At 32.1% G+C, this 23,418-nt stretch overlaps 2 protein-coding genes across 2 annotated transcripts; one reads left to right on the top strand and one right to left on the bottom strand.

Annotated features, from left to right (window-relative positions):
- Positions 1-379: 379 nt before the first annotated feature.
- LOC132720365 (deoxyribonuclease TATDN1-like) lies at positions 380-5,598 on the bottom strand. The gene is made up of 7 exons (XM_060704487.1): positions 5,502-5,598; positions 4,823-4,843; positions 2,851-2,895; positions 2,189-2,238; positions 1,849-1,912; positions 913-1,059; positions 380-426 (listed from the first exon to the last, which is right to left on the bottom strand). The coding sequence occupies exons 1-7, from the start codon at positions 5,590-5,592 to the stop codon at positions 380-382; spliced, it is 465 nt and encodes a 154-aa protein (XP_060560470.1). The 5' UTR covers positions 5,593-5,598.
- Positions 5,599-9,590: 3,992 nt separating this feature from the next.
- LOC132720371 (uncharacterized) lies at positions 9,591-22,741 on the top strand. Its single transcript, XM_060704499.1, has 2 exons — positions 9,591-9,901; positions 16,955-22,741. Exons 1-2 carry the CDS (start codon positions 9,637-9,639, stop codon positions 21,796-21,798), a joined length of 5,109 nt encoding a protein of 1,702 aa, XP_060560482.1. The 5' UTR covers positions 9,591-9,636; the 3' UTR covers positions 21,799-22,741.
- The last annotated feature ends 677 nt before the right edge of the window (positions 22,742-23,418 follow it).

The following is a 23,418-nucleotide window of genomic DNA, read 5'->3' as shown; positions in this document are numbered from 1 at the left end:
CCAAAACTCAAAGTAGAACATATTCATTCTGAAATGTCAGAAGGGCAAAGGCTAAACTAAGACAAATTTGATATACTTATAAAAATATTTTTCATTTTATTATATACTGATTATCATATCAAAGTTTCAATTTCATAATTCAGTTTTTTTCTCATGCACAAGGGCAAATTTCCTGCATAATACAAATATTTTTGGTTCCTTCTTAATTCAACTTTAATTCTAAAACCATCAATTTTCAAAATCTTATTATATTTTCACTTTGAACAATTATCAAGCAGCCTTTTAAAGTATTACATTTGTATATTTAGATGTAATACAAATATTCAAACTGTATTTAAATTTAATATTTGGTTTTTACATTCAATAATAGCAAAGAAACTTACTTCAGCTGCGTTTCTTTTGGACAAAATTGCAGACGGTCATAATCTGGAAATGATATAAAATAATCTGTCCTAGAGACAAAATTTAATAGAATCTATTTCATTGGATATTTAGGTTTTAAAAATGGCAAAAAAATAAGTATTATTAAATAGATTCAAAATCACATCTCTTATTTTATTTCTTTAAAAACAACTCCTAAGTCCTATGCTTACTAGTACATACTTTATGAGCATAATGTGACATTTGCCACCCATATGATACATTTACTCACAGTTAGGAGACCGTCATTTCTAGCAAAAGGCCCCTTGTTGAAATGCAATTGATAAATTCCTTCTCTGACCATTCATTTGAATAACAATGCATTTAGCCACAAACTTTGACATGTGTTCTTTTGTTAACAAATACTTTGTGAAGAATTTCTCATTGTAACCCACTAATCTGATAATTTAAATAATTGAATGAATGAAAGGTTATGAAGAGATCTATGCATGGACAATGGGTAATAACTTGGTTTTGGAAAAATTTACAAACCAAGTCCAAATTCTCCTACTGCTACAATCTTGTCTTTATTCTGTGCAGCTATATCTAGTAATTTATTCATGTAACCATCTGGGTCACCTGACTTCTCAAACTCTCCACATCTTGTTGGGTGACACCCTATTGTTGTATATAAATTCTCTGAAAAATGAATGGCATGAAAATTCTTATCCATTATACAGCATTATTAGTCTAAAATTTAGACTAGTCTTATAAGTGGCCAGTCTTGTAACTGAGTAAATACATTAACTCATTGGTTAATCCATAACCAGCTGAATTTGTTAAATGGACTTGTTTACATTCCATTGTCATCACTGCCCATTATCAAATATAGGGTTATCAAGATGAATTTAAAGTTGGTCAGCCAGCAGTAGGGAATCTGGTCACACTGTATGGATGTGCAGAGGGGCGTGGCTCCATACTGGTGGCAAAGGCTAATTACTTTTGGTTCCAGACAGTTATGAGTTAAATTTAAGTTTTTGAAATATCAAGTGTAATATAAACCACACTAATATTAAACAGTATTCAAGGTAGTGGGTAAAAGTATTGCGACTACATTTGAATGACGAAAACTGTTTAGTTTTAAGACAAAAATCTTAATTGAACTTAAAAAAGTGATGACCAAAATACAAAATTTTGACTCTTTATTCTGAAAAGACCTCTCAGTCAAAGAGAAACTTGATTATACCAAGGCTTGTCACTGATCATTAATCATACTATGCTACATATCTCAAATGGACTTGTCCATCTTTCAATGTGAACACAACCATTCATCATGTTTAAGGAAAACTTCAAAATATATACTGACTGGAAAGCGGACAGTAAGGACCATGATCAGATAGCACAAATGTGCTGGCTAATTTTGATCTGCATTGGTTGCACATGTTAAGATTCAGTCATCAAGGTTAAAGGTTAAGATCTTGGCTTTACCATGTTCCTGCACTAGTTTTGTAGCTTCTTCTGCATCTCTTAAACATCCTGCAGTTACCATAATCTGAAATATTTAAACATTGTACACCAAATTTTGACATAAAACTCAATTTTCACTGAAAGGTCACAGTTATATAACCGGGACATTTTTAAATGTTATTTAATTAGAACCTTGACAATCTTTAAATGTATTTTATTCCTGTCGTCTTTAAATGTTAATATAACCTTGACATCAAAATAGCTCACATAATCTTTTCGCAACCCCATTCAAATTATATATTGAAAAAGAATATACTAATCTCAAATTAAATATTTAAAAAAATATGAAAACCTTACATACTTTTTCCATACCAACATCTTTTGCCCGTATAAGCATATCAACAAAGTCATCTGAAACAAAAGAACTGAAAATCAAAATCAACTTTCAGATACAATGTACATTGTATTACATGTACCTGAAAAATTAGAGCTAAATAATGAAAGAATTAATAAAATGTTTTATAATTCATTACAAGGACATACAGGCACATATTCAATGGATGTAAACATGTATTTAAAAGGAGCTTAAAAATGCCACACATATCACAGCATAGAATATCTGAGTTTTATAATCTCCATTATATCAAGAAGGCTCAGGCTTTACACTTTGCTCCAATCTGGTGACTAGAAAGGCTTCAAATACACACAAAAAGAAATACTTATTAAAAAGAGGTGTCAATTACATGCCATTTAAAACAACTGACCTAAGAAACTTCTCGTATAATAACTCAAGAATACAGATAAAAAATTAATTCCCACAACATTATTCATGCACAATAGACTACCTAGAGTAAAAACTCCCAACATTTCTTTAAGGTTCGTCACATCTTTCTCACAAACAAATGGTGAGTAAAAGTATGGTCTGCATGAAGCCATCTTTATAAAATAGATTAAGAGGCTACATGTATAATAATTAGACTTTTAGAGAATAAAACGAATAATTACTTCAAACAACTACTATACCTTCATGATGTCTCTTTCCTCTGTAAATACCCCGAAATACTGGATCTGAATTTAGAAACAAAAATGTGATAAACCATCGTCTATTCTAAGATTCGAAAAACAGGGAGAATTTTGATCGAAAATTAAGAATTTATTACATTTGTTGATCTTTTTTCTTCTTTCTCTATATGTAAAAAATTTTTCCCTCTGAAAAAATATAGGGGAATTCTTAAAAATATGAGTGAATCCCCCAATCTCCCCTCCTAGAATAGACACTGTTAACCTTTTGCCCAAGAATATTATGGGAAGCAGTGAACACTTTTCATGACACCCAAAGATTTAACAAGCATTATTATGTTCCATGAGTTTCAGCAATCAGACACGGAATCTATTCTGAGCATTTTCTATAAAAATCATCTCTAACTATAAAGATTTTGATGAATTCCAATTGCTGGCTAAGAATTAGAGTCAGAAAATTGTCAAATTTCCCTTGATCACTCCTGGACAAAATATTGATGTTACAGTTTTAGTCGTAATATTGATATGACAAAATGGCAAAATTGATATGGCAATTAAGCCTCCATTTCATAATCATCATAGCACTACATGTACTTTAACATTGAATTTGTCTGAGTGCATACATTTGTACATGAATTTATGAGGGTTGGTGGTCTAACTTCACCAACACATCCAAAGACAACTATTTAGTTATCATAATATCACAGATATTAAATTTATAGTAAGTAATTAAAAGATGTATTCTTTACTGATAACTGATGTTACTGATAACATACATGCCATAACGTCCCGGATGCCCGGGACAGTCCCGGAAATAAGGTGTCTGTCCCGGAGGTGTCCCGGAGATGATTTATGTCCCGGTAAAATAAAAATCTAAAATAATCTACTTTGAAGCAAGAAATTTTACATTTTCATATAATTTTATTGTCAAGTTTTTATAAACTAGTCTAGAACGCTAATAACGAACGATCATCCCCTAACAGCATTGCAATGGTGACACTAATCCTCTGATTGGTATATCTACGTGCCCCTTCCAACAAACACAATTATCGGCAATAATTTTGATCAATTAAAAGATTAATTGTTTACCCCATGCGGCTTCCTGAGCGAAGGTGTCATACATTGTAATTAACAACTGGCCAGTATAAATTTAATCCGCCTGGAGGCAGTTATTAGTGGTCAAACACCGTGAAAATTACCGCTAAATTTGAGGTGATAAAATCTACAAGATTCAGCGAATTTTTCAGGTAAACGACATAGCTAACATAGCTTTATTCTATTCTGTGACTGATTGAATTAACGATGTCTTAATACTTAAAAAAGATAGAAAAACTATTAATAATTATTGACATTCTGTCTTTTGTTCATGGTGTCATTAAATTTGCAAGTTGTACCGGTAATATAGGTTGAATGCCACTATGTAAATTTTAAAAAAATACGTTTGCTGATCAAAGCTCCACCTCCAAATGGAAAGTGTCCCGGAAATGAGTGTAAAAATTATGGCATGTATGCTGATAACTTTTATATTTTTCCAGCTCAGAGATAATCTAATCAGAGTAACTATGCCCAAACTATAACATTATTAAGTTAGTCAGGCAATTGTAGCTATTGAGTCTTGTTAAGATTATACAGATGTGCAAAGACTAATCTCTTTTGGTTTCGGCAGGTTAAGGGTTAGAATTTTGCATTTTTTTCCACTAGAATAATTTTTGAGTGACTTTCTAATGAATTCTCAACAGAAATTAACTCACGAAATTGGATTTACAGGGCTGGAATTTCTGCTTGCTTTGCCCATGAACTTGTTTGTCATATTATTATGTGCAAAATCATGTACTATTGTAAAAGACATTCAATGTGATATCATTTTCATAAAAATATCACAGAATTTATGATTTTACCAGTTATCTGTGATGTAGTTTTCAAACATTATTTGCAGTTTAAGAATATGCATTGAAGCTGGAGTTAAATAACTCACCTGTCAAGTTGGCACCAATATCTGAAAATTACAGAAAATAATAATTATAATCTAGTATAATTTTTATGCAATCAGTATTAATATCAGTACATGTCAAATCAAAATTAAACAAAACAAATCTTTGAAAGACGCTCCATAAAATGTACATCAAGTATCTTTCAATTTTGAATAATATAAGCATGCCTTTTCCCTGTGTCACCATAGGTCTTTTTTACAAATTTCTCTTCTAGACCACAGGTGTTTGGTGCGTTGATTGGTCACAACCCGACCCTGTACCCACTCCACAACCCTCCTACCTCTCCAAAACCATGTAAATTGCAGTTTAAAAAATAAAAAAACAATACATATATCCACGGATTTATATTACCAAATATCATGTATCAATTTTGTATTAACATTGGGAAATGACGGAAATGAATAAAAAAACATATATTTAATATCAAAACATATTTTAAATGGAAAAAAAATGCAGTTTACTGTACATGGTTTTGGAGAGGTACATGTAGTATCTCCGGGGGGTGGGGTAGTGACCAATCAACGCACACATGTATTCTAGACTATTCCTTCACATTGACATGACTTAATTTTCTTTTGAAATACAAAAAACAAATCAAAAAAATTAAATGTGGACGAAAATTATTTAAAATAAACTTATAACTTGATAAATAAAGCAAGATACCGATAAATTTGAACACTTTTTTCATGGGCGCAGCCATATTGGATCTGTGTTGATAGACGCTGTAAATTGAAATCTGCTGCCACCAAAGCATCCATCCAAAATTCCTTTTTTTTTTTTCAAAACAAGCGGTGTGATAGATATACTTTTCGTCCGTCTGTCCATCTGTCTGGCGTCCATCACGTCGTTGTCCGTCACAGAATTGAATGGAGCATAAAACTTTAAAACTTTTATAAGTTTGGAAACTAAATGTGGTCGGTAGCAAGACACTTCCAACCCCCCCCCCCCCCCGATACTTCACCCGTCAAATTTTGAAGCCACTCCACCCCTAAAGACCCCTCAAAATCAGTAAGACACTTCACCCCATATCCATTTTTTTTCTATAAAGTAAATAAGCCAACAACATAATGCTTTTATATTATTTGATTTATAATTTTTCAATTAAAGGATAATCTACAGACATTTCTAAGAGTTAATATTTGTTTAGTAAATAATTTAGAAACAAATAAAACCTGTAATAATATATTTAACTCATATACATAAAACATGCAATAACACACATTATTATTCAACAGTTACCTCATAATTGATTAGATAATTGGATTGAAAAGGTATTATTGTATGAAAAATAAGTAAAATATTTAATATTTAACAGTAATAAATAAATAAATAAATATTGTTTATAAAGACATAAAGGAAGTGTGAAACAGATTATATACACTGCACTTAATATATATCAAAGGTAGATAGATAAATAGATTGTTTTATTTCCTCCAGTTATGAAGAGCAGAAGGGTTCACACACTTCAATAAAAAGATTATTTAATTTGTTATATCACTTTCGCAAGAAATTAGTATATAATATATAAAAATGGAATAAAAAATAAAGAATTTACTTACTAATAACTTTGTGATATGAGTGTAGAGCAAAACAACAATATATACATTGTCTTTTGTCAGTTACATGATAAAATAATAAAATATTTTAAAACAATAAACATACTCGATCACTATTGAATACATTTAACATTTTCTACATAAATAATTGTTTAACACAAAATAAAAAATGGGGGAGGGGGGTGTGAAGTGTCTCAATCAAATTTCTTAAAATAAGGGTGAACTGTCTGAGGGGTGAAGTGTCTGCAAAAAAGGGCCTAGGGTGAAGTGCCTGGGGTGAAGTGTCTGTAAACCATGTGGTCATATACTGTGGTTACATCTCGTTGAGAAGAAGTGCACTGCCCTTTTCAATTAATCATACTTAAGTATAACTGAAAACTGTAACATTTTATAGATTAATGTATCATTTATATGGGAATAGGGCAATGTATATACGAGTATTAGGACCATGCCCTACATCTACAATGTATCTTGCACACAGAATATACTTTGAGGGTATATTTGAATGAATGAATGAATGAATGAATGAATGAATGAATGAATGAATGAATGAATGAATGAATGAATGAATGAATGAATGAATGAACACAGTAGGAAAAGCACTGACAATATACTAATTTCAATGAAAAATAATGCACCGTCATTAAAGATCATCTCCCGCCCAATTGTCTGGACATCATGCATTCGATCTACACTATGTATATCGTCTGCTTTTTCTCTATATCTATAATGTCAATGCTTCCTTATATTGTCCACAAAATACGAAATTAAGTAGCATGTTGTTTACGCTTAATTGCTGTGCTCACTTTTTTCGGTACTCTAAATTTTGAATTTATTTTCTTTACACTTAAAAACTAAATATACAGATATATGGAATATAGAATATGAAGAAAATATAATATTCAAACCAAATTTATAATGCATAAATGTACAATTTTCATAATATCCGCACTTTTCATGTATAGAGATCTATGTCGTCAGCATGTATACTCTAGATAGGCTTCATGGGGGTCCATCCACTCTTTAAAGTTACATTTAATAAATTTCATAAAAAACTAAATAGCGACATTTCATTAATAAATTGGGTTTTATATCGACTCCAGGTCTTATCTTTGTGTCCAAACAACCAAAATGAGTTTTATTAGCATAACAATAGGTAACCTCATTGTGGCGAAATGGGAAATACAATTTCTGTTTGCATGAGAAACTCCGCCTTCGGATCATCCGTACATCAATATTAAATCAACAAACATGACTATAAGTGGCAGTCCTAATTTAACGGTATATTTCCGCATTGTAACGGATGTTTTCATACAAATTTAATCTTTTTACGAGATTATTACTTTTACTGAACCCCAGGTTTAGTGCACCGTGAAGCTTAAACGGTTAAAGTGTGTTTGCACAAGAAAATATCACATTTGCTGTGTTCCGGATAGCAACTATAAAACTGTGACGTAGTGCATACACGAGCTCATTATAGTCTTCATTTGCATGTTAAAATTCGTATACGAACTTTAGTGGTACCGTGGGGTTTCCCGTTTAAAATCCTAATTTATGAACAATATTTGATGAGATTTACAACAATACTATTAAACAGGTTAATGAAACTGTAGAATGTTTGATTTTTAGGCCGACGGCAAAATATTTTTACATATTTATTTAATGTAACTTTAAGAACTGAGATCGAGTTTGGACCCCGGACATGTCACCATTCATCTCCTTCAAGGTTATAATTTGCAAAATTGTGACCTATTAATTTTGAATTCTGTAATTCACTGAATTATTTTAAATATGTATGTCAGCTGAGTTTTGTAAATCGTCAGTGTTTTCCTCCAATGTTTAAATTGTTCCCAAAATGCGGGGTTTTTTTTCTATCCGAAGACTTGACATATTTAATCAGGTTGGCAAAGTTGTTCACACTTATTGGTAATGTCTTTAGATAATTTACGGCACGTATTCATTGCATCATTAGAGACATTTTATTATTAAAATATAGCTTTAATAATTTTATGTTAGCAAAATATTTTTGTTCTAATTACTCCAAAAGCTGGAGTTTCTATGAATGCGTATGCTTTTATTGTTCGTGATTTGTACAATCATGCCCCTAATGAAATAAATTACTTTTTCTATGACTTTATTTTTCTTTTTTTTTTCCACTAAATTAACAATTACCAAGTTCATTAAATTTTAGCAAACTGGACCTAAAATTAAAAAATAGCATTAAAAAAATGTATTGAATCATACTCGTGGTTTTTTAAACATGAATTAACGTAAAGATTTTAATTATTTAGGAAAAAGTGGTACGACAGGATCTATATACATGTATATGTTTAAAATTATATTATTATTACGTATTACTACAAGTAATTTTGAAACGAAATTCATGTAAAGAGTTGTTGTATTTGAAAGATTTTTTTTCTGTCTATATACTTATAATACATGTTTATACAAGGTATCACTAAACATAATAGAATGACAATGAAATGAAATTCAATAATTTTTTATTATTATTCCAAATTACAATTAAATATAACTTAATTTATGAAATATGAATCACAGATATATAGCTCTATGTATGAATGAACAAATCCAATTAATACACAACTTTTTATAACTTTTTCAACGCCCGCTTGCCATCCGTTAACGTATAAATATATATTATTTTTAAACATTTATTATCTAACCGTCCACTTTTTTCCTTTTTAATTGTCGCTTCCGCTAAAGAGGAGTCCGCGTTTTAGACTGTGCCCGATATTATTTTGTATTCGTCAAGGGATTTAGCTCAATACAGGATTGGAGCAGTACCTCTAGACGCTTGCAGAAATCATGATCACAAAATAGACAAATATCGTTTTTTTCGCTGATTTTAACATTTTTCATGCATTATCATACATAAATCAGTGTGAAAAGATGAATTAGACCTATTAAAGTTCATTCCGTTGCGTAAAAAAGCAAGATTTTGGCATTTTACGATTCAAGCGCCTTGTCCGGTATTTACCGGAATACGGTATTTAGTGTGGTGCTCCAATCCTTTATTTAGTCTCACTCTTCGTCAAGGGTTTTGTCCTTTTCTTCAAGATCACTAGAAGCTTACAGCGGCGGCCTATTCAAGAAAGAAATTTGATGAATAATAATTATTTCCTGAAGATCGTTGTATAGAACTAAAAAAATTGTTTATATTGCTTCGGAAAGAAAACATTTGTTTTCTACAAGTAAACTATCTCTTATGTTTGTAGTATATAATGAAGCCAAAGTCCTCTGGATTGCGTGCACGAAGAAGTTTATCTTTTGAAGAGCGACCGTATGCTGGAAAAACATTTTACCTTGATGTTAAATCAGCCTCAGCGAAATCAAAAATATCTCAACGTATTCAAAATCTAGGAGGACAAATTGAAGATTTTCTTTCAAAAGATTTGACATTATTGATAACTGATAAAAGTTCAACAAAACATTCTAAAGATGATTATTCACAGAAACAGACAACCAAAAATGTTCCATTGAGTAGAGGTTTGTATATATTTTTTACCAAATACAGTGGACTAAAAAAGCGCAACTATGACTTCCTTTGGAAGTTCCGATGTGTTCATGCATTCGCCACATTTCTGTACATATTTCCACAAGTACAACTTGTGTGAAATGTTATTTAAAGCAATTTTTTTTTCTAATACTGTCGAGCATTAAATACTTTCTAAAAACATTATTTTATTACTAAAAGGGCATTTATGCAATAATGTAAACATCTACATCTATCTACATACTAAGCACTTCAAAATCGTTTACAATTACACTATGCAAGTGCGTTGTCTTGGAAATTGGCGTTGTCTGGGAAATTGGGATAGCTGTTAAACTTAAAACAAATTTATGTGTTAAGCACAAATTTATACTATAGGTATAAGATGAAAAGCAAGTTAAAAGAAGACTACAAGACTGAGGTAAAAAGATAAAAGCAAAAAACTTACTTAAAACTGGTAGAAAGCTTGCAGCTGCCCAGTAAAGAGATACTGGGACTAGCTTGTAAGGACATGGGTAGGCCATTCCACAGGCAAAATGAATAAGTGATATTGTGTCCTTGAGTATGGTATAAGGTAGTTCCATACATGTGACAAATGAAATGGGCCAAATCTGGATTTTCAGCTGGATTTTGAGGCTCAAAACTGGATTTTTTTATCGACTCGAATTTCAGTGCGTGTTTGGCACATTTGGTTCAAAGAATCTATATTACCCTCAAAATCATTAAATGATAATACTTTTTATGATTTTTTTGTTGATCAATATTAATTTATTTCTCCAAAAAAATAAATAAATAGATAAATAAATAAGTGTAGTCATACTGGCTATTTCTAAAACAGTCACACTTTCACATTTCATGATTTTCAGTTTGAAGAATTATAATGTCTTTTCAGTCATTCAATAATTAAACACAAGCTATTTGAAAACGTGCAACAACTATTCATAAACATAAGACTCTGACAGTTAAATAACGTAACATAAGTAAAAGACTCAAAATAAATGCAAGAATCCTTCTGTTATTAAATCCACATTTTTGCCTCGGTGATTGCGTAATTTCTAAACAAAACAAAAAATTACCCACTCACTAAAAATAGGTTAATTAGACATCTCAAACAGGTTTTGAATGATCCACTAAAAATGATTCTGCTCCCCTTTTATCTTCATCAGTGCGGCACTAATCAAAGAAAATCAAAGGTTGAGCCGAATTCATACATGTGAATTTACAGGGTAGTTTTGATGACGTAGCGTGTAATAACTTCTGCCAAATTACAAAAGAGGTCAATTGACTGACACACGACACGTGATAAGTTAAACATGTGAGAATAACTTTGGGTATTGGAACTGTTTATTACGTCACCTTGCTGTCAATTAGCGACTCAACATTTAATCCGCTATAACTTAGGATATGGACAGATAACAATCAATGCCCGGAGGCACGGTTTACATTTTAGATACAGGTGCTGTGTTTGATTTTTTTTATGTTGATTTTTTTTTAAATATCGGGAATTCAAGCTGTAATATCGGGAATCGGGATCAGTGTTGAAATATCGGGATTTTTTAAAATCCCGCCGGGATGTCACATGTATGTAGTTCAGGTTTCTGGGTGTTAGATGGTGATAGTTGACCCTCACAAGATTGTATTGGATATTGTAGACAGGGCTTTTTTTCCTTCTATAACAGGGGCCGATATAAGGCCCCTTCACAATTCAAAATTGCACTTTTTTTTCACAAAATGGCAGAAAAAGAATCACAATTTTAAAAGAAATTTCACAAAATAGTGTGACTTTGTCTTTGAAATACATTGTTAACCCTCCAGTTAATCATGATTTACGCCAATTTTAAGCACATGTTAAGCGGGTTAAAGTACCGACTTGAAGACATTTTCTGGTTTCGTTATGTCGCTAAATGCCAAATAATATGAAATAAATTTTTTTCACAATTTTATGACAAATCACGCTTTTTTTCACAAAATGAACAGGTCCAGGCCCCTTCACAATTTTGACAAAAAATGCCCTGGTAGAGTAAGGTAACAGAGCTGATGTTGCACCTCTGCTCTAGAGTTTGCCAATTAAGAATAAAGATGCTCTAGAGTTTGCCAATTAAGATTACTCAGCATTTTAGATACACTGCTGGTGTAATTGTAGTCATTGTATACATATCTGACAGCTGACCTTTGAACTTGTTCTATTTTGTAAACCAGATATTTCTGCTAAGAATGCCAAATTGGGAACAGCATTTTAACTGGGGCCTTGCATAAGTTTTGTAGGCAGTTTCTTTGACCTTTTTGTTGGAAGTTTTGACATTTCTTTTTATAAATCTGAGTGAGATATTTGCTTTTGCTGTTATGTTATTCATATGATTGGTCCAAGATATATCTTTACTAATTGTTACACCTAAATATTGTGCAGCCTCAGTAGATTTAAGATTTTGACCATGTAAATTATAATGGAATGTTACTGAATGTTTTTTGCGGCTTCACATTTCTCTGGATTAAATTCCATTGACCAATCCGAATTTCAGATTCCCAGTTTTCAAGACTGTGGAGATCTTTTTGGAGGGTTTGGGCATCTTGGGTGGATTTAATTGTAAGATATACTATTGTGTTGTCTGCAAATCGTCTAACCTTGCCCATAACACAACATTTTGCACATGTGCAAAGTGTACTGACCACCCTATTTTTGAAGGGCAATTCATGACAAGCCAACATCATGTAAAACAGTAAAGGGTCAACTTGGCCCTATACCAACTCAGCACTAGTCAACTCTGCCCTCTTTTAAAAACGTACATGTATAAGGATATAGATTGTTTAGTTAATAAACTTTTTAAAGAGTAAGGGAGTAATGCAAAATTCAAGTACATGTACTTAAAAAAGTTGAGCACACTGTCTTACAGACAGCTCTTGTTTATTTGAGATGTTTTATATAAAATTTCAAATCGCAAAGTTTACATTAATTTCAATAATACTCAAAAAATATTTCCTCTCCAAGATTGGCTCATTGCAAAAATTATACTTGATGATGTGTGTAAAACATTTTATGTACATGAATGTATATGTATTAAAAATAGAAAATATGATACAGTTTGCAAAATATGGCACTCATCTGATGTCTGAGGTGTGCAGTGTCTATTCTAGGATTCGAAAAACAGGGGGAATTTTTATCAAAAAAATTTCAAATAAAAGAATTTATTACATTTGTTGATCTTTTTCCTTCTTTCTTTATGTAAAATTTTCCCCCTTCCTCTCAAAAAATAGGTGAATGGTGTATCCCCCCATCGCCCCTCTTAGAATAGACTCTGGGTGTGTAAAATCTAATCAGACCTGCAAAATTCCAAAGATTGTAAGCCTGACAGGGGTTTGAATTCAAAATGACTGTGTTTTTGTACAAAGCCAGTTTCAGTGCTTCAGATATTGGTGTGTAATGCATCATCAGTAAATGTACATCCAGTAGATTTGGGTAATATGTTATGCAATTAATGAATTATGCATGATCTGTATTTATCATCTTTATTGATTGCTTAGCATAAATACATTGTATATTGAAAATATTTAATATAGCAGTCGGCAAATTTAGCACTGGCCCGGTGGCCTATGGCCAGTGTAAGTTAGTTCGGGCAAGTGTAAATTTTAAGAAAATTTAGTTAAATATATGGTAGAATAAATTCAAAACTGGAATTCTGGCCATTAAATTCAAAATCTTAAATTCATTGACTGTTCTAGTATTATCATAAATGTTTGAAATAATTGTAAGATACCGGTAAGAATAATCACCCTTTTGAAATTGCAATTTTGATTAGATTTGTTATCATTTACTATAAATTTTCTTTATTACTTGAGTGATTTTCTACCAACTTTAAATATTTTCACTCACATTCAAGGCTGGTGAAAATCTGATTTTGACAATGTCCATTTTATCTTTACTCATCAGTATATTTATAAAATGAATTCTAGATAACGTCGCCCTAATTCCATAATGATGTAAGTCGTATTTTTACCATTTTGAGAAAATCTACTTCAAAGTTTTAACAGGCTATATCTTCACACTTACTCAACCAATTTTAATATAAAATACATCATAGTGTGCAGAATTATTTTAACTTTTACACTTGAAATTACGAAGAAGTTCCTGTAGATAGTTTTTAAAAAAAATCAAAATAAAAGAAATGAAAAATCACTGAAAAATATATTTTATTGACAAAAATACAAGAACCAGAATGCTGTAATAAGTTACAGAAATGTGACCCTAAAATATCATTACATTTAGGAGTTAAAACAGTGTGAAATAATGACTATTTTACTGTTTTATACTGAAATTATATTAAATTTAGACGTAACTAGAAATTGAATGCTTTAACGACTAGTCTTGATCCACATTTATTTAGGCACCACAGAGCATGTAATGTGATCAGGATCAAAACAGTAAATTTAGTCTTAAAAGTTAATAATAGAAATCCAGACAATGCGGTGAAGTGTGAATAGCCACGAACAGGCATTTTAAGGTTGAAATTGAACTCGGGCTTCATTATCTTATGACCATTTACATGAAATAGTGAGCCTTGCAAATGAACAAAAAAAATATTACTGATTTTGTAAATGTATCACATTGAGTTAAACAAAACGAAATCAAAATTTAGAAACATCGTCATTGTATTGATATTTACCACATTAAATAGCAAAACTTTTATCATATGATATGCTATTTTCACATTAACACTGCACTATAAAATATTTGGAATTCAGATTTACTTTTGGTTTCGTTTATTATATCATTAATTCATTCCAAATTCAATTTTGAATACCTGTTACTTGCATACAAACAGCATGTTGAACACAATTTGACTTACAAAATACACAAAAATGTTTGAAAGATGTAACTGCTTCAACTTTGAAAAACAACATTAACAATGAGTTCCTTTCTCTGTAACATGAAAAAGAATAAACCTATGTATTTTACTTTTCTAAGAACAGCATTACTTAATGTTTTGTTTAAAAAAAAGAGAAAAATATGAAACACAACTTAAAGCTCACAAATTTTCAAAGATGCTACAGATCTGGATATGGTGTTTCAATGAACTACTGTACTTCAATTACTACATGTATTTATATATCAAGTGGCATACAACTTCTTTACATACAATAACAATTAAGTATACGTTTGCTTTTAATGTTTTTAACTGAACTGTTTACATCAATAACTCATTCGTATAAAAGCAATGCTCAATATCTAAGAGTTTCAGTCAAATATTAATTCTATTTTACTTCAACAAACGTTTGATGAAACAAATATGACAATTTAAAGATTCCTTAATGTTTTATATCTTAAGACTTTGTAACATTTTTTCACAAAATCATTTTTTCTACGTTTCAATCGAATGACAATTTTTAACTAAGCATATTTTTTTTCTTTTTAAAAATAGTTTTGGTAATGGATAATTTTCAGTTCAAAGGTTCAAATCACTTGATAATTAATTACAGGTAGTATTACATTACGAGTTGGAAGTAGATGTACAAGAATTATTTTTAACTTAGAAACTTAGATTAATTTTGCTTTGCATGTTCCAATTACATAAGAAATTTTAGCATAAGATTATGTTGACTAAAAGGTATAGACTGACACCCTGTTGATTTATGCAAAATAGCTGAGTAGGTCAACAGGGTGGCATTCTGTTTAATAAGTATTTGTTGTGCAAATGACGTCTCTTATTCAACGCTAAATGGTGCATCTGAGGCAACTCGGTCTCAGCTTTTAAACTTTTGTTATAGGGATATTATCAACTTTAACCCACCATATAGGCTTTGACGTTTGGACGTACTGTTTTAAGAACACAAACGAGTGATGTAGGACTGAACACTTATGCCATTTTAAAAGTGTTTTGTCTTTCTTTCTATATGACAGTTGGTATTGTTAACCACTCTGGATTGCATAATGCCTTGCACAGCAAAACTTTTGATATTTTTGTGATCGTTATATGAAAGTGCAGCATTTTGAAATTATGAAAATTATGAAATTATGAATTATGAAATAAACATGATTAACCTAATTTAACATCAGTTATGAGTGGTAAAGTTATATGTGTAAATTTTATTAGAATCACTTAGCACCAGTACGGTAATTTGTCTTATATAGTTAAAGAAAAACATTGTACAAAATGTAACAATGGCAGTAGTATGTTTCTATTTGGTGAGTTTTTTTGTAAGTTAAAAGTATAAACAATCTTATGCAAAACCTGATTGTCCGTATTTAATGGTAACATTGATCAATCAATCATATAATCAATCACATATCAAGTTATCAACAGCTGATACTTGTGAATATTGAAAGTTTGTATCAATTTATCCGATTTCCATGCTATCCGAATTTCATAACACAGCATGGTGCTTTGAATTTAGCTTAAGGGTTAAGAGTAGTTATTATTTCTTTTTAAGGTTTGAAACAGTTCAATAAAATATTAATCTATAGATAATTAGATAACATCTAAAGCAAAACACTTACATGTTATCAAGAAATAAAAAACGTAAAATGTAATTCCTGATACCTTGAAAAATCTGCCATTTTGTCAAAACAGCATCACGTGACTAGAACATTAACAAACTATTGGTTCAGAAGTTACGATATTATGGACTGTATTTTTATCACAATTTTTGGACTTACAGCACTCTGACCCATTCAATATATTGTTACAGGCAAGAACCAGAGTGATGTTGTTCTTACCATTAGATAGAGAAAAAAATTACGAACATTTTGATACCAAACACTCATTTTTTTCAAAATTGGAGTTACGACACTCTGGAATTAGGGCGACGATAAGTATAGGCTTTGGGACAACCTGTGCAATATGGACAATTGATTTTGCCAGCTCTGCACGTCAGTCATATCATTTTCTTACGTGACAATGTTCATAAGTGTAGCATAATTGTCTTGCGAATTATCTATTGATAGATTAGATATTTTATATGTTATATATTTGTTGTGATGGAAAAAGAACGGGGATGAAAATAGCTACAATTGTAATATATGATATTTTGTTTCAATTTTGTATTTTAAATTTCAGGACAAGCTTTATTGCTAAAAGCATCGGCGAATCAGAATTGTGATGCCAACAATAACAGCAATGGATTATTACAGAGTGCTGCCAAACTTGGTTTGCGGATTGAAACACCAGCTGCATTCCTGCGGGACAGCGCAAAACATCTGCAGAAACTCAAAGCAGAAACTAGTAGAATGGATACCTCCATGAGTGGCATGTCCCCAATAACTTGGGATTCTGAAAAAGAAAACGGTCCTGTAATTAAAGTAGAAGATGAAGATGGTTTGTATAGACCTCTTTTTAAACAGTTTGAAACATTTCCAAAGATATTTTACAATGAGACTGGATCTCCATTTGATGCTGGTGTAGTATTGACTAAAGCAAAAGAAAGTAATAACCAGTCAAAAAAGAAATCAGCTGCAGGAGTACTCAGGGGAGGCTACTGTGAATCATGTGACCATTGGTACAAATGTAGTCTAAGAGAACATTTGAATAGTGAAAAACATAAGGAATTTGTCTCAATTGCTGAGAATTTCAAGACCTTAAATCATACGTCTTCTCATTTACCAAATCTACAAAACTTTGTAGGGAAATACGGGCTGAAAGGATGTAAAGATAGCCAAGAAATGTCCTCAAAAATCACAGACTTCAGCACATTTCCTGAATTTGATTCTCACCATGAACATGTGGCAGACAGTGAACTTAATCTAGATTTTAATGACAAACAAGGCTATGTAGGCCAAGAGAGTTTACTAGGTAATGGTGATAAAAGTCAAGATTCTGAAAATAAAATAAAGTGTAGGCATGCATCAAAAACTGAGCCAATATCAAAAAGAAACATAACCCAGGATCCTTTAGATATTCCACATTCCCAACCTTTGGAAACAGTTGGGAAAAGTATCCCCTTGCAGCCAATAGATATATTTAAAAAGAAATCTTTGAATGAGTTTAAAAGTAACAATAGTGAATTAAAAAGTGAAAACAGCTTTAGTAGGCGTTCATCACAAAGAATAGGAAGAAAATTCTCTATTAATGACGTAATTCAAAGTGTTACAGATAATGAGGACTATTTCTCATCTGGTGATGATGATGATGTAAGAATTCAGGATCCAATGTCAAAAACTTCATGTATAATAACAAAACATTTAAATTCTGAGATATCGGCAAATGTCAGTTCTCTTCACAGTTTATCTGGTTCCAGTCATAGAAATGTTGCTCTCGGTAATTCTGAGATATCGGCAAATGTCAGTTCTCTTCACAGTTTATCTGGTTCCAGTCATAGAAATGTTGCTCTTGGTAATTCTGAGATATCGGCAAATGTCAGTTCTCTTCACAGTTTATCTGGTTCCAGTCATAGAAATGTTGCTCTCGGTAATTCTGAGATATCGGCAAATGTCAGTTCTCTTCACAGTTTATCTGGTTCCAGTCATAGAAATGTTGCTCTCGGTAGTTGTAACTCAAATAGGGAAGCCATGCCTTATGATATAGCTGATGAAAAGTCAAAGCAAGCCTCTGAATTGAATCCAACAAGGCTCCAAAATATACCTATGATGTACTTCTCATCTTCATCGTTTGGTGACAATGGTGTGAATAATGTTTTGTCATTCTTAAACAGCCAGCATTCCAAGAAGAGTTGTGATAAGGAAGATGAAGGGAGTGGAAAGAGATTATTTGATGATTACAGTTCAAATGTAGAATGTAGTGGGAATTCTTCATGGGCTTTGGATAAATTAAGTGAAGTGACAGATAGTAAGGACAATGTCCCTGGTAGTGGTATTAGTATCATGGCACAGTGTGCAGATAATGGCAATGTATTAGAGCACCTTATAGATGACATAAGTTGTGATGATAATGAAATGCCTGTTCTTCAAGTCGAAGTTGATTCAGATAAGATGGAAGTGGAGCTTGACCTGATGCCTGTTTTACAAACTTATGATTCTGAAGATGGTAGTAGATTCTCTGAAACATTTCTAAGTGAGAACAAAGTCCAAAAACCTCCAGCTGTGGCCAGTATTCCTCTTCCAGAATATAGTAACATCACTGAAGAATCACTCCAAGACAAGCCACAACTTGAAACAAAGCATGTTCCTGATCAAAATTTACAATCTAGCTATGATATTCCAATGTTTAATTTAAGAAATAATATCATAAAAGATGGAGCTAATGTGACTCCAGATAAGAACTTGATGAATAATTTGAAGTCAAAAATTTATGAGTGTCAGACAAATTCAGGATCGACAATCAGGAATTGGTTGTTACCAAATGATGATACTGGGAGTATTAGGTCTGTTCAATCACCTGGAAATCTAAATGCTACCTTAGTTAATACCAGCTGTAACGTTTTGGAAACATCCCAGCTAGAAAACAGAAAAGACATTGATAAGGCTAACAGTGGTGATGCTGCAAGCTTGAATGACTGTAGTTTAAATGATATCAAGGAGACAGGTGAAAGTTCAAAAGTTGCTGATTGGATACAAAGACAAGACTTTGTTGTAGCACAAAATGCTGATGACAATTCTAGACACGGATTTGAAGCTAATATTTTGGAAGCAGGATTTTCATGTAGTGTTGATGAAAAAGAGCTGGACACCAATGAAAATGATCTGAAATCTTGTAGTGAAAAAAGGTATGGCAGTGACAAGGCAGACATTGATGAAGGAAGTTATGTTTGGTCAGACTCTGGAACAAGTATCTCTGACTGTACATTAGACAATTTTAGATATAGGGCTGGTGTGGAGGACAATCTTCATGCAGATGTTGAAAATTCACATTCGGACGTCAAAGATAAAACTGAAGTATTAATGTTAGATGAAATGTCTCAGGATTCAAATGTAAGTGCTAAAACTGGTCTCACTTCAATTGTGACAGCTAGAGGAATAAAGATAACTGGTCTTTCATCTTTGTCATCACATTTCTTTAATGCTGTCGACAGTGATGTGTTCACAGAAACTGAAAGTAGTACTGTTGCCTATGGTATTAGTAGAAAGAACTCAGATTGTTCTTTTGCAGATAGTGTAAACAAAATCGGATCAAGTGCGCATAATAAGACATCAGATTGTCAGCCAAATAATGACCAACTGAATCCAACATTTAACAATAGCATGCAGGCAAGTCGAGGTCATCAACAGATGGCAAGTCAAGGTCACCAACAAATGGCAAGCCAAGGTCACCAACAAAAGAATGGTTCCGTAAGCTATGACAATTCATCAGAATTTAATTATTCATCAGATACGAAGTCAAAAGTTGGTGATGACATACAAGCTAGTCAGAAAAAGACAAATCTTAAAGGTAAAAGCAGTACAAAAAAGCAAAGTCAAACAAAAAAGCCGAGAGCTGCAAAGACAACAAAATCAAAGAAGCAAGCACAGTCTCATAACTTGTTAAATCAGGTATTAACAGCAAACATGTATAGCCCTGTCTCATCATTTACAGAAAACAGTCCTTGTAGGAATAGTTATACTGACCAGACATACACTCAGTATCTACAGACTAGTCCATATTCTCAGCATTCAGGTCGGGAACATTTATCTAGCCCAGGTTTTCAACAGGAACAAGGTAATGGTAACTGTCAACAGAATCAGTTTGTGATGAATGGGCAGCTTCATGGTACAAATTTACAGCATGATAATCTGTATCATCAAGGCAATGGTGAATTTAGAATGATGGACCTACTTCTATCTCCAGGAGATCATGTAGGTAAATTTAATGAGCGAAAGTTTCAACAAAATGTGCCGAATCAGCAACAAAGTGTTTGTCCACAGGGTTATGTGTCTGAGTCAAACAATGTTAGCTTTAACGGGGGATATGCAGCAAACTTTCTAACACAACAAAATATTCAACATCAGTTTGGTATTCTGCCATTCACAGGGCATTATCAAAATCAGGGAAATGTTCATGCCAACAAAGAAAATAACCTTCATTTCTTGTCCTCAAATTCAAATTTCTTCGTGCACAATTGGAATACTAGTACCAGTGCTCAACAGCAAAATCATTCTGCACAACAGGAACCAGTTAAACATTTGAACTTCCCAGCATCCCCTGGTAACATGTCACATGATCAATCAAGGTCAAATGGAAGCTTGCAGACTATAGAAATGTCTCATATAGCAGACAGTAATGGAGGGTGTGACAATAATTTTAACTTCAAGATAGCAGATACCCAGAAGTTGAAAAGCAATTGTAATGTTAAAAAGAAACCAAAAGAAAAGAAACCAGCAGCTCAAAGGAAGAAAGGAAGAGCAGTTTCTCAGAACATTACTGAACAGCCAGTGTCTCAAGTAAATAATCAGTGCGTTAGCTCAGATAATTCAAGACCAGTTGAAAATGGTCAATTCATACCATCATCTTATACACAACAAAATCAGTTTCCAAATGTTTATATATCAAGCCATGCCTCTCAACCTGTAACAGTTTCACAAAGCCCGTGTACTTTCAATCCAGGTTACTCTGGTGCAGTTTATCAAACCTATTCCGGTATGTCTGTAAATGCGTATAGCAATTCTCAGCCAGTAAACGTGTTCGGAAACAGCTATACTGGCAATGTGTACAGTAATTATAACCCTGTAAATATGTATAGTAACACTCCGTCTGTAAACATGTACAACACCACTCAGACTGGTGACACAAAACTGAAAATCAGTAGAGCAGCCACGGCACACTCTGCCAGTAAACAGACTAAACATGATCTAATGCAGTACTGGAATGTCCGTAAGGCGGGTGACTGTAGACTGGTGTTCAGTGCTAATATGCTAGGCAACGGAAAACGAAAAGCAGAAGCCGAGACGCCCACCAAAATGTATTTATCCCCTGTAAATGACGGTCAAAATGTAAATCCTGCTGTGAAAAGAAGGAAATGCCTTGTGTACTAAAGATACAGTGCAATTTGTCTGTTCAGTACTCAAAAATTGTGAATGCTTTTATTTGTATGCAATTTTAATTTTACTGAAATATGCAGGTAAAATGTCTATATTTTGTTTGTATTAAAATTTAATGATTGTTATGTGAGAAATGACATAGTGTGTTAAAAAAAGATATTTTCAAGGGTTATAAATTGATTTTATATAAAAAGGAAAGCTCAATAAAGTTACAGGGTACCCAAGATTTTAGGTTGTGGAGTATCTTAAGTTAAAATGATTTAAATATATGTATTTTTTGCAAATTAGTTTCAATGCTGAAATATTTGTTATACATGTGTATATGTGTCATAAATTTGCAATACAATGGTGCTGTCAATTGAATTTAGCATTTTGCGACATTTTTACAATTTGTTTGATACATGATCTTGTGTCTTATTGTTTATAATATTGCCATATTCTTGTTATGTGTTTCTGGTGAAAGTACAAACAATTCTTGTTTTAAATATAATTATAATACATGTACATGAATTTTCTGTGTGAAAAATAATTTGCTTGTTAAAACAAAAATCTGCTGTAACTGTTACAACCCAATTTTTGTAATAATTTATCTTTTTTTACAATTCATATCAATTTACAAACATTATAATTATACATATACATGTATGAGAGCATATTAGGTCACTGTTTAGGGCCAATAACTCTAACATGGATTTTGACATAAGCAAGTCATGTTTTTCATGCAGCATCAGTTTTCAAAACTGCTAAAGGTATTCATTTGAATCTACAGAAGGACTTGAAACTTAATACATGTCATAATCATAATTGGAGGTCACTATCCAAGACCTTTAATTCTTACTTGGAATTTAACTGAATTATGTTCCTTTTTTAATGTAGAAAATTCTTTGTGTAAGTGTTGCTTGGCAACATCAGTATTAAAAGTGCTAAAGGTATTCATTTTAAACTTCTTAATTCTAGTGTGTGGAATCATTATTCAATTGGCAGGTCACTATCCAAGGCCCATAACTCTAGCATGGATTTAGAATGAATTATGGCCCTTTGTTAACTCAAAAAAATTCTTGCATAAAACATCAATCTTCAAAATTACTGAAGGTATTTGTTTGGAACTTAATTAATACTGGTCTTTGTGACTATACCCAGAGTTTACTAGCCAAGGCTCATAACTCTTGGCTTGAAAGCATGCAACATCAATCTTTCAAATTAATAAAGGTACATGTATTCTCATGAAACTTAAACCATAATTGGAGTTCACTTTACAAGGTCCATAACTCTGACATGCAGACTGTCATGGATGGACTTTGACAGTTTTTGAACATGAAAAATTCTTTTACAAGACTCAAATGTTTTTTGTTGTAGTTTTTTGCATGAAATATCCCAGCTCTTGTTTTACTACCAAGCACTGAGAATAGTTGAGGGCAATGACAAACTAACAGCTCTAGTTTATTTTATTTTTGTTGTCTAATCAAATTCTTGTGACTGAGTCATACTCAATATTTATTTTGAATTTTTATTTTGGTTTTTTCTTCTTTTGCAATTGTTAAAAAACTTTGTGTGACATTTTTGTCTACTGCAAAATTTGTTTGCCATGTATTTATGTGCCATTGTAGCATTAAC

The sequence above is a fragment of the Ruditapes philippinarum genome, unplaced genomic scaffold, assembly GCF_026571515.1.
Source record: "Ruditapes philippinarum isolate M1 unplaced genomic scaffold, ASM2657151v2 ctg1386_1_1_1_1, whole genome shotgun sequence".
Classification (NCBI taxonomy): Eukaryota; Metazoa; Mollusca; class Bivalvia; order Venerida; family Veneridae; genus Ruditapes; species Ruditapes philippinarum.
The sequence above is the reverse complement of the archived record's forward strand: the minus strand, read 5'-3'. Positions and strand labels throughout refer to the sequence as shown.